Below are 18,214 nucleotides of genomic sequence, written 5' to 3'. Positions count from 1 at the left end.
CAGAACTGGACGCAGTACTCCAGCTGCGGCCTGACCAGTGCCACACAGAGGCGGAGGATCCCCTCCTTGGACCTGCTCATGATGCATCTGTGGATGCAGGACAAGGTGCGGTTGGTCTTCCTGACTGCATCCCCACACTGCCAGCCCATGTTCATCTTGGCATCAATGATGATTCCCAGATCCTTTTCTGCCTCTGCATTGATGAGAAGAGAGCTCCCCAGCCTGTAGGTATGGTGCTGGTTGTTCCTCCCCAGGCGCAGCACCGTGCACTTGTCAGTGTTGAAACCCATCCTGTTCTCATCCGCCCACCCCTGAAACCTGTCTAGATTTAGTTGCAGCTTGTCCCCCTCCTCCAGCGTGCCCACTTCTCCCCACATCTTAGTGTCATCCGTGCTTTTCACCCCCTCATCCAAGTTGCTGATGAAGATGTTGAACAGGGCAGGCCTGAGGACCGAGCCCTGGGGAATCCCACCGCCCACATCCCTCCAGGTCGAAAATGACCCATCCAGCACCACTCTCTGGGTGTGGCCCTCCAGCCAATTTGTGACCCATCTGACTGTGTAGGTGTCGACACCATAGTTGCCTAATTTTTTAATGAGAATGGGGTGAGAGACAGTGTTGAAGACCTTTATTTTTATTACATTTTTTTTCAAGTTGATTTTGTGGACAATCCCTGATTTCATGGTTTCCGTGGAATCATGAATTGAGTAGAATCTTAATCATGATACTGGCCTCCTCTGAGGTCTGTATACCCACTTGGGAAGTGCTGTGCAGAAGCAAGGTATTATTACTCTTACAAGCAAACCAAAAACCAGCAGATGGGGAAAGGCTACTCACTGAGGCATGGACAGCTGAGTCAAGGTTCAGATCAAGTGAAGGCTGGGAAGAAGCAGCAACCATTAGAAACTGGAAGCAGAAGGCCAAAGTGCCCAGGGATGGCATCTTGCTTGATGGTTTGTTGAAGGGCCTAGAAGGAAAAGACAGCAAAGCGTTAGAATATTTTCTCGTGATTTATATAGGTGAAAAACATTAATGAACTCTACTGAAAAGTAACACTTTGGATATGAACTATGGCCATTCCACTATTAGGTGAAAGACAGACCGCAGAGAAAAAATAAGGGGGACTATTTTTTGTTTTCTTCCATGACATGAAATTTGAACACGGTGACTGTGAAAGCTTGGACATGAAATACCACGTTAAAATAACAAATGTTTGCCTCTTGTAAAAAAAAATGCAGGACAGTGGCTGGGGCAAGATTGGGTTGTGGTGACAAGTCTGCCACAAAGAAAATCGACCTCTGCTAATGGCTGCAACCCATTAGGCATAGAGAAAGTGGAGCTTGCAGAACCCAGTACCAGACCCATGTGCCCCAGGATGATAACAGTCATGATAACAGTCCTCAACCTTCTACCACGCCTGAGCCTAAAAAATATGGCAGATAGCTGACACACTCATTACATGTATATAACAAGACTCAGAGAGGAAGCTAGAAAACCACATGACCTACAGAGGAAACTACAAACTGCATATACCTTTCAATTGAGCGATGTGTCCCTAAAGGAAACAAAAGAACTAAAATATTCACTTCAAAGCAAAGCCTGTAAGAGAGGAGAAGTCAAAGTGCATTGATAACGTGACTGTAAATATATCCGGTTTATCACATTCCCCGCTTTGTTTAAGGCATATTTCCAAAAGCAAACATCTACTATCTATCTAAAGTTTAAATGTTTATTATGCCAAAGCAGTGTACTCTCCTGAAACTCACACCTATTGTATCCAAAGGTCTCTGATCGTCACCATCTCCATTTCTGGGATTAATTCCCTAAAGGTACCTCATTCAATTAATACCCATCCCATTTGATTCCAAACTGATCCAAAACTTGCAAAAGCAAACCAAGCACCCAGACAACAGGACACGATTGTAATATGCTAATTTTGTCCTTGCCTGCTTTGTTTGGACTTTGATTAATCAACTGTCAAGAAGAAATGCTTTGAAGCCATACAATTAAAACAGTATACAAAGCAAAAGAAAACTGCCAGCAGGGTGTGCAGGCCAGGGAAGATCAAGAAGCCATCCTGCACCCAGCTCTGAGTGAACTCCAGTCCTACTACAGGAAATCGGTGGGAGAGGATGAAGATGCAGCCAATTCCACCTGCCAAAGGGACACTTGGCAAAGGCTGGTCAAAGGCACTCTGCCAGGGGGAGTGGTCAGGGATAACGAAGACGACAGCAACACAACCGGACCTCGAGACAGCGATGATGACAGCAGCAGTGTCAGCAGCAGCAGAAGCAACAGTGACAGCAACAAGGGCAGTGAATAAGCTGAGACTGTAAACCCCAACATCGGGGTGAGAACTAAGAGACTGTGTTAGGAAAAGGACTGCAGATGGGTGCCTGGGTGCAACTATTGTAATGGAGGTGCAGGTTTTAAATGCATTTTAAGGTGTGAGAAGAAATGCTTATCTGGGACACTGTACACACACACACACACACACACTCACACACACACACACACACACACACACAAAACTACAGTAAAAGCTCTGTTAACCGGCATCCATGGGTAATGGGGGGTGCTGGTTAATCAAATATACTGGTTATCTGAGAGGTTTTTTTTTCAAGAAAGAAACTAAGCCTTCGTTTTAACTGTGATATAATAATGTCTAATATACCAGAACGTGGCTTTGCTTCAGAGCGTGCCTCTTCTTGAGGATCATCAACATCAATATCTGATCCTTGACACAAGCTGCAGAAGCCCTTTGAAGCAAGCTGCAGATGTCTGCCTGCCTGCAAATCAGTTGCCTTTTTTCCAGGAAATTGTTGTGAACAACATGAAGCTGCATCACTTCCTGAGCAGAATAAAAACACTGCTGCTCAGCACATTTCAAGAATGTTTCCAGACATTGTACAGCAGTAGCCCAAGCCACTTTAGTTTCTTCACTGTGGTTGTCTTCTTCTGAGTCTTGTTCAGGTGCATTAGATCAGTGGCGTGCTTTTGAACTGAAAGACATAGAAGGTGTCTTAGTACAAAGTGCACCGCCATCATTTTCTGCACGCTGACGCGCATTTCACCATTTATACAACTGTATGCGACGCAGTGCAGTGCACATCAACTCGGGTGCAGAGCAGACTCAATGAATCGGGTCTCTGACATATCGGATCTCTGGTGTGTTGCAGCACAAAAAGTTATGTGTATAAATGCCCATAGATTCCTATTTGAACTCTCTGGGTTTATCATATGAATCGTGTAGATATTTGCAGACCTAGAAGTGCTGATCTTGAGCGGCACCTTAAAAGGATCTCAGATCACCATGGTTGAGAATCACTGGACTATACAAATGTGCTACTGTAGCCGTCAACAAGAACCACAAGCTCTAAGGGGAGAATTATATGAACTTAGCACCAGAGGAAGTTCTCTCTTGAAGATAGCTACAAACACCTTGGCTTTTTAGAACATGACTCCATCAGCACAACTGATGTTAAAAAAGAAACTACACTGGAATACAAGAGACGGTTAACTCTAGAAATCTAAGCTTAATAGAAGCAACCCTTATGAAGCAATTCATAACTTTGCCAGTCCAGTTATATCTTACACTACTGTGATAATAGATTGGGCTCTGGAAGAACAGAGACAGTTCAGATGATCATCAGCCAACTAGTCAGCTTACGGAGTGCTTTACGCTCAAGAGCAGATGTCAAGAGACTGAACACATCTAGCGGGAAAAGAGGAAGAAGGCTGAAGAGAACCAAGAGTCTTGTGTTTAAAGGGAATTGTGCACTCTTTAAATATGTAAAATACTATGCTGACTTTAATGTTAATATGTAAGGAAAGAATCATGGAGAAAGTCAGGGAGGAAACCCAGGCAGGATATGAAGCCTGTTTAAAGGGGCAAGAAGCGAAGCCCCTTCATGGAAACTTCTTGAAAATGGTGATGAAGGATCTTCTACATGGTTAAGAATAGACCACTTGAAACTATCAACTGTAGCCATCATTATGGGCTTCACACATAAGTTGGCTGGAATACTGTGGCTGAAACCACAGACAAATGGTGAAAATGCAATGCGTGCTAGGATGATACCCAATATTGTCAGCAACTGCTTAACAATGGCAAAAATTGCATACCAGGAAAGGCACAACCAAGTAGCCAGCACTCTTCTATCTGCCTAGGGGTCAGAAATGGTTGGAACAACAAACCTGATTCAGCAGCATATGATGGAGTGAAGATCCTTGGGGACTGCACTGTGTTTGGCTAGGCTGGGGGGAAACCAGAAAACCAGACATCCTGCTGATTTGGGTTTCAGGATGATACCTACAAAAGTCCCTGCTGCTCTAATCCAGAGCAGCAGAAAATTCAGCTGAATTGTTGAAGGGATGAGCCCTAGCCATCCATTTCCATGCTGTGTACCTCAATCCAGAAATGAAGCAGTGGCAGCCCCTGCATCGCACTCAACATTTGGGGTACCAGCATGTTGAATGCCGGTGGCTTGAGATGCCATCAGAGCGTCCTCACTGCCTTATTTCCATGTTGGATAGAAGTGGAACGAGAGTTGGTAGATGCGGCTTATATTGTCAGTGGTGAAACGTCTCTCAGGTCATGATGTAGACATACCTACAGGCATTGCTTGTCTCTGGGATGAACGTCTGGTGGTGAAGGAAGAAAAGATCCCCAAAGAGGAATCCCTAAGAACTGCATTGGAATGAGCATGAGGAAGAAAAGCCAAGGAACTGTCTTTGCAGATGCTCTAGGGATGTTGATTAAAACCCAGAAGGGCCAAATCTCAATGCCTTGGACATTTCCCACAGTTTTTAGAGCCTCCAAAAAGCTGTTTTGTGAACACATCTTCCATATCGTGATGGTATCTTTACTTCTGAGGAACTGGCTGACAAGAGCTCTAATAAACAACAAGTTGATTGATGGTGGGAGGAAACAACAGGACAATACTGTTCAGCATGGAAAAGCAAGGTTGATACAAGACCAGTTTTGAGTAATTTTGCACATCCCATGATTTCAGACACAAGTTTACATGGAAATGCAAATAACACGGACCAGATTCTGTTCTGAGAGGGCACGTCTACATGAAGCACTTAATGTGCAGTAGCCCAATAACACTGCACAGTAGCATGCTGGGCAAAAACCATGCTAATACACTGCTGCACAGTAGTATTAGGCTACTGCACAGTAACCATCACTAAAAAATGGCATGCTAGTGCTACTGCGCAGTAACTGTAGTTACTGTAGTTACTGTGCATTTAGTTAGTACTTCATTAAGCAAGTAGTAAACTAAATGCGTAGTAACTACTGCACATTAAGGAACATGCAGATGTGCCCAGAGAGAGACCATCTATGCAGTTATGCAAGTGCAACTATCCTATTATCCATATGTTTAGTATACACATAGATTGCCAACTCATATTTGTATTTATTTACGAGTCAAGTTAGCACTAAAACATTCATCTTAGTTTAAACATTTTATCAAATATACCTTTTAATTAAACAAGTACAGAGTCTAAATATCGCATTTTCTCACAAACCATGCAAAAGTCAGCCCTCCAAAATTGGGAGACACCTCTTAAGCAGCGAAGCTGATTTTTCTGCTTAGAACAGAAACACCCGCTTTGATTCCTGCTCCATAATCAACTGTTCAGCAGCAGCAGTGGTGCTATTTTCAAGCAAGTGGGGAAGTCAACTGACTTAATTTGCTCATTGTTCTTCATTCCACGGGTGTTAACAAATCTCTCTCCTTTGTAGTGGCCTTGATGTTTCACTAATTAAACTAACCTTGCTTCTGGCAATGTTGCTGTTCACTAGCTGCTCCTGGTCTCTCCTTCCTCCCTTTTTGCAACCTTGTAGACTTCTTAGTCCTGTCCCAGCTCTATGTAGGAATAAGTACAGAAAAAACTTTTCCTCTTCATTCTGCATTTCCTAAAACAAGGTGTGTCTTATTCTGGAGTCTGTATCTTATTCTTACATGTGTTATGTTTACAGAAATATGGTAGTAAGAACATTAGTGCTGTACTAGGGCAGACCAGATCCATCCATCTAATATCCTGTATCTAAGGGTGGAAGTAGAAGATGCTTTAGAAGGAGAGAGTACGAACAGGGAATATCTAGAGTGATCTCTATCCCTTATTACACTCTCCCTGCCCTTATTATACTCTCCCTGACATCCACCATCATTGGTCCTTCATGATACATCCTCTCTTCTGTTTAATAGTTATTAATGGGCCTGTTCACCATGAATCCATCTAATTCTTTTTTGAACCCAGTTATACTATCTTCTTCACAACCTCCCGGGGCATTGAGTTGCACAAGTTAACTATGCATTACACAAAAAGTAGTTTTTTACATTTTTTGTATTGCTTCATTACAATGAAATTTAAGATGCTTGCTTCTTTGCATGTGCAACATGTCATAAGAAAGATTAGTTGTCTGAGAAATATGTGCATTGTTTTGATATTATCTATTCTAATCTTTCCTTCTAATACATTAGGTGCTATGGCATTGCGAAAAAGTGATTCAACTTCCCTGGGTTTTCACCAAATCAGAATTTAAGCAAAGCTGTGCTTATACCAAAGCAATTTGATAACAGTATTGGTGATCACAACACAAATGGTCTTTCTTCATGCTTTTGGGCTCAGATAGCATGCCATGAAACTGCACAAAAGCATTTCAACATGTCAAAATTATCACTAGAGCAATCGGTTGTATCTCTGGTAATGAGTCGTTACATTTACTTTGCAAGGTCACTGGAACTGGTCATTTATATGCAAGTGGTTAAAAAAACCCCAGGGACTAGAGCTAATAAAACTTTTCAGAGGCACTGTGTCAACGTAAGTACAGAAGATAAGGCAAACACCCTCCACAGGTGGGACATTTGATGGATAAATCTGCCTAAGGAGAACAGAACACAAAAACTTGAGATCATCATGGGAAAGCACAGGGAAATTCAACATTTCCTCTTTCCTTTCCCTCACCTCTGGACACCACAGCCCTTTACACCTAGCACTGCTTAATCTTGCCTCCAAGACAACTCAAGGAGGGTCTTAATAGCCGCAACAAAACGTCACCCTCACCAGGAAGGACTGCAAAACAATATTTATAGCGCAACATTTAAGGAGTTCATTCTGCTCAGTTCATTAAAGAAAAGACTGAAAGGTGACTTGATCACTATGCTTGAAAAAGATCTGATAGGAGCAGCATTTCAGTCTTGCAAAAAACAAAAAGGCAAAGTAAGGCAATACAAGCTTGAAACTGAGGTTTGGACCTTGTAGACAGATGCACTTCAATAGCATTGCAGGTAATGGAGCAGTAGAGGTGCTGGGTTCACTATTACTTGGATTCTTGAAGAGAAGTTTAGATATCTTGCCAGAAAAAATGCTTTAATTCAGGTTTGGGGGGGAAATTCAATGATTTATCAAGCTACAGGTCAGATTAACTGATCCTTGTGGTCCCATCTGACTTTAAAACTAAGGACTTTCTAATTCCTTTAATTCTGTGACCACCATTTCTTCCCCCTTGCAACCATTCTATCTCTCTTCATTTGCTCTGGTGGTCTTCCTGTCAGGAAACCCAGAAAGGGTGCTTAAGAATAGCTTTGTTTTTTTTCTGTTGAAATTTTCCACAAAAAATAAATAAATAAATAAAGTAAGTTTTTTTGGAAGAACATCTCAGATTGCACTGGAAAACCCAGAACTAAAACACTGAATTTAGTTTTCAGAAATCAAAACTGAAAAGTTTAGTAGGGGATATTATTGATAGATATCAAGTAAAGCATCCAGTTGCTGTGGGAATTTTCATCTGAGCAAACCTCCAATTTTACATTAAACACATCTTTTTTTCATGGAAGATGTTCAACCAAGTCTAATTCTGGTGTTGGTGCTGATGGATCGGACAGCAGAAAACAGTATCTAGACTCCTTAGCATGTTTCACCCTCGGGATAGTTGAGATACAAGCAAGAAAAACCCAAATTTGCTACCAAATCTCTTCCCTACACCATAGTATACAGGTTTGATGTTTAACCATTACCTGAAAACAAACATATTACTTAGGTTTAACTTTCAAAATATACAGTACTGGTCTGCATGACCTCAAAGCTCTTTTTCATTCCTGATTTCTATGAGCTTGTCATTAGTTTAGTGGGTCTTAATAGTGCCTCTTACAAATCCAGGTTAGCACCGTTTCTTTTGGATGAAAATCCTGGAGTATTTTACCTGTTTCAGTTTCCTTCCAGGAAAGGTCCCCTGATGGGATCTATGCCATCCTACACCAGGACCACTTGCTTCACCACTGCTGCTTCAAAGGGAGATCACTCACAGTGCCACTTGCTGAATGAGCTGATCAGGCTGTCAAGACAAGAGAACGTGTTGCTTCTGTTGCCCCAACTTGGTTTTAAAGTAAAGTGAGAGGCTGAGTTTTGCTGTCATTAGTGAGTACAGGGGCATTTTACAGGAGCTGTTTCCTGATGGCAGATAATGTGCATGAGTTTCCTCAATCCCAATCCAAGTCTCTAAGCTTCTTATCTGCAGATATGCTCTGTGAAGTGGACTAACTCGTTCTGCTGGCATCGCTCACTCTACTCATTTTTTACAAAGAAAAGGGCTCAGAATATATAACTTAACCGAGTAAAACAAGGGTTTTCCCACTGGTGTTTATGCAGCTGCCATGAAACAACGTGGTATTTCTGGCTTTGATTTCGAGACGACAAAGGGAAACAATGCTAATGTTACTCTGAATGAGCTGGCACCGCACTTGCTTCCACGGATGTATGACTCTATTGATCTTGGCAGTAAAGGTAGCTGGTTGGAATGGCCTAGTTGTAGGTTTAAATATGTTGCTATTATAGTATCACCATGTCAAACTGAGAGTAAGGAAAAGAGCAGAAAACTCTATGAACCCTAATGGGGAGCTAATATTATTATTCTTTCCTTCTTTATTTATTTCATCATTATTTCTATAATGCCCTAGTTCAAGATCAGGGGCCCATTGTGCTTGGTGCTATACATGCAAGTAACACATATCTAGATACTTAAATGACTGTTTTCACTGTAACACCTGAATACCCTGCAGTCATTAATGGATGTTGTTCTCATGACACATGGTGCTGTGTCAGCCCAGTTTCACAGATAGGGATCTGAAGGTGAAGTTGCACATTACATACTAAATGTGTGGAGTGTTAACTGGTGCTAAAGGTAGAACATGTTGTGAGCAAGTCACATATTAATACCTTTTCTTGACAGCACAGCTCTGACTTGCCAATAGCGGCCTGGCAAGCAGGGAGGAGGTAGGAGTCAGGATACCTGAGCTCCATCCCTGCTCTGGGGATGGAGATGAGGGCTGGGAGCAGTGCATCTTGGGATGCTGGAGGACTCCAAATTACTCATTTTATCTCTCTGACTGAGTCTGGAATCAAAGCCAGGCCTTTTGAGCCAGAGGCTAGCAAGCGAAATGGTAGACCAGTCTTCCCATACCAGAAAGTGCCTGGCACTTGGTGGCAGATGGTGTGCATGCAGTAAAAGGGATGGACAGATGCAATTGCAGTGGAAGTGGCAAGAGCCCTCATGTGACCAAAATTTACCAAAACAACATTATTCTCATCTTACTCCTTCCATGAATGGTTGCAAAGAGGAGCAACATGTACTCTTCATAGCAGAGCCAAAGCATTATATGTGCCTCAGACCAAAATTGACAACATAAAGATCTCTCCCTAGCCCTGCTGGCACCTAAACTCCTGGCTCTGGGAGAGCAAGTACATTCTCTCAGGGTTCGGGTGGCACAACTGAAGCAGCTATGTGAAGCAGAGAGGTTCATAGATGAAGCAGTAGAGCAGACCCACCTCCACTGTAGCAGCTCCCATGCTGCTGAGCAGGATGAACGCCTCAGGGATGGAGGACGTCAAACTGGGAAGGAGAGAAACTATCCCTTAGATGGTACCCACCTTCCAGTAGATGTTACAGCATCTGTTTGCACTAAAGATACTCTTCCAAGGGAGGAAACCTCACAGGATAGAAGGAGGCAGGTAGTGGTAGTGGGTGATTCGATTATTAGGCACATAGATAGCTGGGTTTGTGATGTCAAAGAGGACCTCATGGTGACTTGCCTGCTGGGTACAAAGGTAATGGACCCCATGAGATGTGTACATAGGCTGCTAGGAAGAGCTGGAGATGAGCCAGAGGTTGTGGTCCATGTGGGTACCAATGATGTGGGAAAGGGAAGCAGGGAGATCCTGGAAGCTAAGGTTAGGTTGCTAGATAGGAGCTTGAAGTCTAGGACCTCTATGGCAGCATTCTCTGAAATGCTTCCAGTGCCACGTGCAGGGTCATGTAGGCAGGCAGAGCTCTAGACTGTCAATGCATGGTGTAGGGAGGAAGGGTTTAAGTTTATTAAGGGGACCTTTTGGAACAGGGGGAGCCTGTACACAAGGGATGGTCTCCACCTGAGCCAAAATGGTACCAATCTGTTGGCATGCAACATGAAAAAAGGTGGTAAGGCAGCTTTTAAACTAAAAACAGGGGGAAAGCTGATAGGTGCAGAACAGCACATAGTTCAGATTGACATGCCGTCTATAGGGGTGAGACCATTAAAATGGGGACAAGAAACAGGGTGAAAACAAGCACAGGCAAATAACCTTTAGTGAATAAAAGTCTACATGTGCAAATAAGCATGACTAAATTTAATGTGCATTAAGCTAATGCGCATTAAGTGATTTTTGGCAGGTGTTTATGTGTGTGCAGAGACTTGGAACTAAAGTTAGTCCCAAGTCCCTCCAGTTCTGCCATGTACTCCTGTAGCCACTGGCCACGTGGCTGCCAGCACTTGGGACTAACTTTAGTCCAAACTGAAGGCAGGAGAGGCAGCCAGCCAGAAGCCCTGGGGATGGACTCAGGCTGGCCCCATAATGTCTGGACAGATCCGGCACTAAAGTTAGACGTGTGTTAATACACATTTGTGGGTATCACATTGAGATGCAATTAGCCTAAATTAATGTGCGTTAAGGACATGCTTATGTAGACAGGCGACAGTAATGCACGTTAATTTAGGCTAATGTTTGTTCTGAATAACAGCCAGCATGGCTTTGTTGCAGGTAGGTCTTGTTTTACCAATCTCATCTCCTTCTACAACCAGGTCTCCCACCACGTGGACATGGGAGACAATTGAGAAGTTATATACTTAGATTTCCAAAAGACTTTTGATCTAGTATCCCACGATATCCTTGGATGATTGTGAGCAGTGGGGTCCTGCAGAGCTCGGTCCTTGGACCGATATTCTTCAATGTCTTCATCAGTGACTTGGACGAGGGAGTAAAGTGTACTCTGTCCAAGTTTGTGGCTGATACAAAACTGTGGGGAGAAGTGGACACACTGGAGGGCAGGGAAGAACTACAGGCAGACTTGGACAGGTTGGACAAATGGGCAGAAAACAATAGAATGCAATTGAACAAGGAGAAATGCAAAGTGCTGCACCTCTGGAGGAAAAATGTCCAGCACACCTACTGCCTAGGAAATGATCTTCTTAGCAGCACGGAAGCGGAAAGGGATCTCAGAGTCCTAGTGGACTCCAAGATGAACATGAGTCGTCAGTGTGACAAAGTCGGCAGCAAAGCTAACTGTGCTTTACCATGGATCAGCAGATTCATGACAAACAGAACCAAGGAGGTGCCTCTATTGGGCACTGGTAAGACCACAGCTGGAGTACTGCATCCAGTTCTGGGCGCTGCACTTCAAGAGGGATGTGGATAACCTGAAGAGGGTCCAGAGAAGGGCCAAGCTCTACGAGAAGAGATGAGGGCACCTGGACCTCTTCAACCTCCGCAAGAGAAGGTTGAGAGGTGACCTTGTGGCTGCCTATAAATTCATCTTGGGGGTGCAGAAGGGAATTGGTGAGGCTCTACTCACCAAGATGCCCCCAGGAGTTACAAGAAATAATGGCCATAAGCTAGCAGACAGCAGATTTAGACTGGACATTAGGAAGAACTTCTTCACAGTTAGAGTGGCCAAAATCTGGAATGGGCTCCCGAGGGAGGTGGTGCTCTCCCCTACCCTGGGGGGTCTCCAAGAGGAGGTTAGATAGGCATTTGGCTGGGGTCATCTGAACCCAGCACACTTTCCTGCCTATGCAGGGGGTCGGACTCAATCTATTGAGGTCCCTTCCGACCCTAACATCTATGAATCTATGACCAAAAGGGACCTAGGGGTAATGATTGACCATTGCATTAACATAAGCCGTCAGTGTGATGCGGTGGCCAGCAGTGGAAACAACACATTGGCATTCATCAACCGATACATCTCATGTAAACCTATGGAAGTGATACTCCCACTGTACTCAGCACTGGTGAGACTGCAGCTGGAGCACTGAGTCCAGTCCTGGGTGCCGCACTTCAATAAGAATGTGGAAAAACTTGAGAGGGTCGAGAAAAGAGTTACCTGTATGATTGGGGACTTGCAAGACAAGCCATATGAGGAAAGGGTGAGGGACCTGGGCCTCTTTAGCCTAAATAAGAGAAGGTTGAGAGGGGACTTGATAGCGGTTTACCACTATATCAGAGGAGTGCATTAGGAGCTCAATGAACAACTGTTCACTAGGGCACCCCTGGGGAAGACCAGGACCAATGGATATAAACTCCTGGAAGGCTGCTTCAGGCTTACTACCAGGAAAAACTCCTTCATATTCAGGGTATGCAGATGGTGGAATAAACTCCCTCCAGAGGTGCTGCAGTCACCTACCCTGGAGGTTTTCAAGAGGAGACTGGACAGTCACCTCACTGGGGTCATCTAACCCCTAGAGCCGGTTGGGGGCGGGAGGCGGGGGCTGGACCCAGTGATCTGCGAGGTCCCTTCCAGCCTCTAACAATCTATGAATCTATGAATCATTAACATGTTTTATGTAGATCTGCCCACAGATAAGTAACTAACCAGGAAACAAAAGCATACTATGTTTTATATTAATGCTAAAGGTCTATTATAAGAGGTGGGAGGAACTTGAATGCTTATCAGTTAATAGTGATATTGATATAATGGTTATCTCAGCAACATGGTAAAATGAGCAAAACTAATAGGATGCTGTACAGGATACAAATTATACAGAAATGATAGAGTAGATCATACCAGTAGGGCAGTGGCGCTCTACATCAAAGAACACCATACTGGAGACAGAAAGCAAATGCATACCACACATAAAAAAGAGGAAAGTGGACTAAAGGAAACAGCGTGGTTTAATGTCAGTGTTCCAGAGGCAGTATGTAGAATGTAGTATGTAGGCTTTTTTCAAGGTGTGGAAGTCAAATGCTAATGAAGAAAATAAAAAAGGAGCATAAACACTGGCAAAGCAAATATAAGACTGCAATAAGACAAGCTAAGAGAGAATTTGAGATGAAACTTGCTAGAGACACAAAAGGTAACAATAACAATTTCCTTCAGTACATTAGAAGCCAAAAATCTACCAGGGAGTCAAGTGGACCTTCGATGATCAGGGTGCAAAAGGGGCACAAAAGGACGACACGGCCATTGCTGAGAAACTAAATGTGGCGCTGCAAACTGCACATGTGCACTTTTCTGGATGTGCCCCTAGGGTCCTGAAGGAGCTCAGCTTGGAAATGGCTGAACTCCTAACTGTAGTATGCAACCTATCACTAAAAACAGCCTTGGTACCAGAGGACTGGAGAGTTACCAATGTGACTCCATTTTTAAAAAGTTTCTAGAGGGGATGCAGGGAACTACAGACCAGTGAGCCTAACTTCTGTTTCTGGAAAACTGGTAAAAATAAAAATGAAAAAAAAGAACTCTTCAGCACATGGACGTATATGACTTGCCGTGGAGGAATCAACATGGCTTTGTCAAAGGGAAATTGTGGTTTATGAAACTACTCCAGTTCTTTGAGGGTGTCAATAAGCAGGTGGATTGGGCCAATCCGCTTGCCATAGTATATTTGGACTTCCAAAATGCCTTTGACAAGCTCTCTAATCAGAGGCTCTTAAGAAAGTTCAGTAGTCATGGGATTACAGGGAATGGCCTCTTATGAATCAGAAATTGGCTCCAAGACAGAAAGTAAAGAGTGAGTATAAATGATCAGTTTTCAGGATGGAAAGAAGTAAAAAGCAGGGGTCTTCGGGAATATGTTTTTGGACCAGTGTTGTTTAACATCTGGAAAAGCGGGTGAGTAGGAAGGTGGCCAAATTTGTGGATGACACAAAATTATTCAAAGTGGTAAAGACCAAGGCGGACTGAGAGGAACTACAGAAGACTCTGGTACTGTTGGATAAATGGACAACTAAATGGCAGATCAAATTCAATATGGACAAATGTAACATGATGCACCCAGGCAAAAAATAACTCAAACTATTCCTATGCTAGGACAGGCTCTACATTAGCTGTTACTGCACATGAAGAAAACCTGAGAGTCATTGTAGGCAGTTTGCTGAAAACACTGGCTCGGTGCTTGGCAGCTCTCAAAAAGGCAAACAAAATGTTAGGGATTAAGTGCTGTTAAGAAAAGAATTTTAAACAAACTGAGAAGTATCATTATGCCCCTTGTTAAGTTCATAGTGAGTCCACACCTTGAACATTGTGCCCATTTCTGGCCCTCACACCTTTAAAAGGATATAGAGAAGGTCCAGAGACCTTCAGGGCAACAAGGATGATTACTGGTATGAAGGGGCTTCCCTAGGAGGAGAGACTAAAGAGACTGGGCCTGTTCAGTTTAGAAAAGTGATGCTCAAGGAGGGACATGAAAAGGGTTTACAAAATACTAAATGGTGAAGAGGAAGTCAATGGGGATGTATTATTTATTCTCACAACACAAGAGCTAAAGGCCACAAAATGAAACTAGTATGTTTAAAACTAATGTAAGAAAGTTCTTTTTCACGCAGTCTGCAATTAAAGTGCGGAACCCATTGCGTCCCAGTGTTGAGAGGTTAGACAGATTCAAAAATGGACTGGACAAATTTTTGGAGGAAAGGGACATCAGTAGCAGTTGAGCATGCAAGCTGGGGATACAGCCTCTGAATCAGAACTTCCTAGATCTTAAATGCTGGAGGCTGGAAGGGAGAGAGGAACAAGGGATAAAACCCTGGTCGGAGCCAGTTTACTCCCCTTGCAGTATCCACTCTTTGCCACTGTGTAACACAGGATCCTGGGCAAGATGGACCTATGGTCCAGCACAGAAAATGGCAATTCTTATGCTCTTATGTTGAAAGAATAATGGGGAAAGACCAAAGAGATGGCACTTCAAAGTGGTTAAGACTTTCACTGTAACACAGGATTGGGCAAAGTCCGGTCCATGGGCCGGACCCTGCCAGCAGTGGTCTCCATTTCCCAGCAGCCCCTGCCTGCATGGCTGGGGCCAGTTTCCATGGAGACCCCAACAGCAGCTACACTGTGATAGCCTGGAGCTGGGGTTTCCATGGAGACCAGCCCCAGCAGCACTGGCAGGGCATTTGGCAGGGTGTGGAGCTGCTCTGGGGCCAGGCTGGGGTCTTGTGGCAGAGACAGCATGGTCCCGAGCCAGAGCAGAGCCAATATCTGCAGCCTGCATGCTTCGGGCAGGGGTGTGCACAGGCAGCGGATCATGGCTCTGCCCTCGGACAGCACGGACTGGAGCCAGGGAAGAGCTGTGATCTGCTGCCTGCACGCCCCTGCCCAGAGCATGCAGGCTGCAGATCATGGCTCTGCCCTGGCTCCAGACCATGCTGTCACCACTGCAAGATCCCAGCCCAGTCCGGGAGCAGCTCCCTACCCTGCTGTGCGCCCTGCCTGGGATGAGGCTGATCTCCATGGAAACGCTGGCACCAGCATGGTTGCTGCTGGGATCTCCATGGAAACCGGCCTCAGCCGTGCAGGCAGGGGCTGCTGAGAAATGGAGTCTGGCTGCTGGCCAGATCCACCATTTTGCCCAGCCTTGCTCTAGCAGCTGGCTGCCATATCAGCACTACATTTCATTCTGTTTTTAATGGATTTGCTTGGGTAAACAACTCAACTTATTCGAAACATTTTTTTTTACCATAGTAAATTTGGATCAGATATTTCAGAGAGATCATAGAAAACTTAGAAAATGGGTCATCTAATCTATATTCTGCCAAAAGGCAGAATAAACTCTCCCTAAACTATTCTTCTTTGTGCCTGAATGCTATACAGTTGGTTCAATAAAAGTTATAACTACAAGACCCCCTGCTTTTCACATATTTCCTGGACTGTCATGGCTGCAATAACACTCCAGCCCTACTAAACCAGGGGTGCACAATCCCTGGCCCATAGACCAGTTCTGGCCCATAGACCTGCGTCAACTGGCGTGCAGGACTCCATACAAATCTGGAAATTTGGTGGCAGAAAAGTGGTGGCAGCAGCAATTGCCATTTCCTGCTGCCAAATTTCAGGACCTATGTGGTCGGACCCAGGTACTTGGGATCGGGCTGGTACCCAGCTGGTTTCAGGCAGCGCTTGATTGGGCCCACAGACCAACTTCACTTGCCAGTCCTGTGGGGGGACTGACCTGCAGACTGATCCTGCACCACTCGTCTTACCTATGGAGCCAGACAGCTGGGCACCGTGGTATTAAACAATTCCCTACCGAGGTTTGTCAGCTCTTAAAAACCTCCCAAGGTAATCGATTCCAGGGCTTAACTCTCCTTGTAGTTATAAAGATTCCCCTTATACCCAGCTTAAAATACTTCCTGCACCAACAGGCGGATTGCTTCTTCCTGTCCTGTCCCCCATAGACACAGACAAAAAGTATAACCATCCTCTTTTCAGAAGTCTTTTTACGTATTTCATGACTGTTAGGTCTCCCCTCAGTCTTTCCTATGCCAGGCAAAGCAGATCTAATTCTGCCAATACTTATTACTACGTTTGTCCAATCCATGCTAGGAGTTCTAGTGGCCCTCATATATCACAGCAATGCGCAGAGGTATCTAGTACGCTGCATCTTAGATGCTAATGATTCAGCTTAACACACAATTCTCTAAGCAAAGCCTACTATGCATCCTTCAGGTTTCACATGCTCGCCATGGTGTCTTGCCATAGGATGACAATGTTCTGCCTCAAACACATATAACAGGCAGTATTGGAATAGAGCACCATGGTCATTTGGCAGGAGCCTGTCCTTCTTTCTTGTGTCCTTGTCCTTGAGACAAGGTATTTAATAGAATTTGCAGATTTGTTGGAGTCTGGCATGGCTGCAGCATGAGTGCTTCTGCTATGGCCTCAGACTTGTGACCTCTGGTCTGCCAACCACACTCCTTAGCACCCGCACCACCTCAGCCCCCCAGGATCCTGTGAAAAACCATACCATTAAAGGCACTGTCAAAGCAACAGGAGAGGTCAGAACTAAAGGAAAATTAAGCCTGTAAGTCACTTTGCTAAGTGTTTTTCCTCTTCTTGTTTATAACATACTGTCACATCACTAGAGGCCATGCTCTTGCTAGATTTTATGGTCTCAGATAGATTTGGCATGGTGAATGTTGTGGAGCAAGGAAGCCTCAGGAAGATTTCATTGGCATTAGGAAGTAGTTGTAATGATTCAGTCAGTAGCAATCTTCCTCTGAATCAGCCCTTATGATTGTTAAACCTTTCTATAATATTAACAGCCCCAGATCTCAATCCAGATTAAGGCCCTATTGCATTGGGTGCTGTACAAACACAGATAACAAAACAGTTCTGCCCAACAGAGCCTCAAATCAACAAGGGACCAACATCTAGCTCACTCCCTAATCTATAAGCCCTGACAGAAGAGTCACAGTGGGCGTGTCTACATATTCACATTTACTGTGCAGTACCAAAAATTATTGCATAGTATGGGCGCACATTGACACGTGCATGCCTGTACTGTGCAGTAACTGTGGCAACTCGCACCAATTCGGGAGTAAATTTGATAGCTGCATCATACAGGTATTAAATGTATACCCGATTAGTTACTGTGCAGTAATGCATATGTAGATGCCTTATTGCTCAGTAACACTATGTGTGTGGCCTGACTTGGGACTAACTTTAGTCCACATCAGTCCACATACAATGTTATTGTACTTTAACAGCTGCATGTGTAGACACTGGCCTAAAAACTGCTTACTGCGCAGTAAATGCATGTGTAGACTGTGGCAGAAAGCCACCTTGGTTTCTCCCCAAAATCTCTGCCCTGTGACAACGTGATTAGATGGGCCAGCACAGAGGATTCACACCTCAGCCTGTCTCTTTAGGAAACCTGAGCTGGCTGCAGTCCTGAGGGAG

The 18,214-nt window shown here is 44.3% G+C and overlaps 1 protein-coding gene across 1 annotated transcript in view; it reads right to left on the bottom strand.

Moving 5' to 3' along the window:
• ADGRF5 (adhesion G protein-coupled receptor F5) overlaps positions 1 to 18,214 on the bottom strand; it is a 153,609-nt gene that overhangs the window by 47,099 nt on the left and 88,296 nt on the right. The window contains exon 2 of the mRNA XM_019538098.1: positions 838 to 967. Within this exon, the coding sequence (XP_019393643.1) occupies positions 838 to 967 (130 nt within the window). The remainder of the gene's footprint in view (positions 1 to 837; positions 968 to 18,214) is intronic.

Source organism: Crocodylus porosus, unplaced genomic scaffold (genome assembly GCF_001723895.1).
Source record: "Crocodylus porosus isolate Cpor-Errol unplaced genomic scaffold, CroPor_comp1, whole genome shotgun sequence".
NCBI classification, from domain to species: domain Eukaryota; kingdom Metazoa; phylum Chordata; order Crocodylia; family Crocodylidae; genus Crocodylus; species Crocodylus porosus.
Note: the sequence above shows the minus strand (reverse complement) of the source record. Positions and strands in the feature narration are given on the sequence as shown.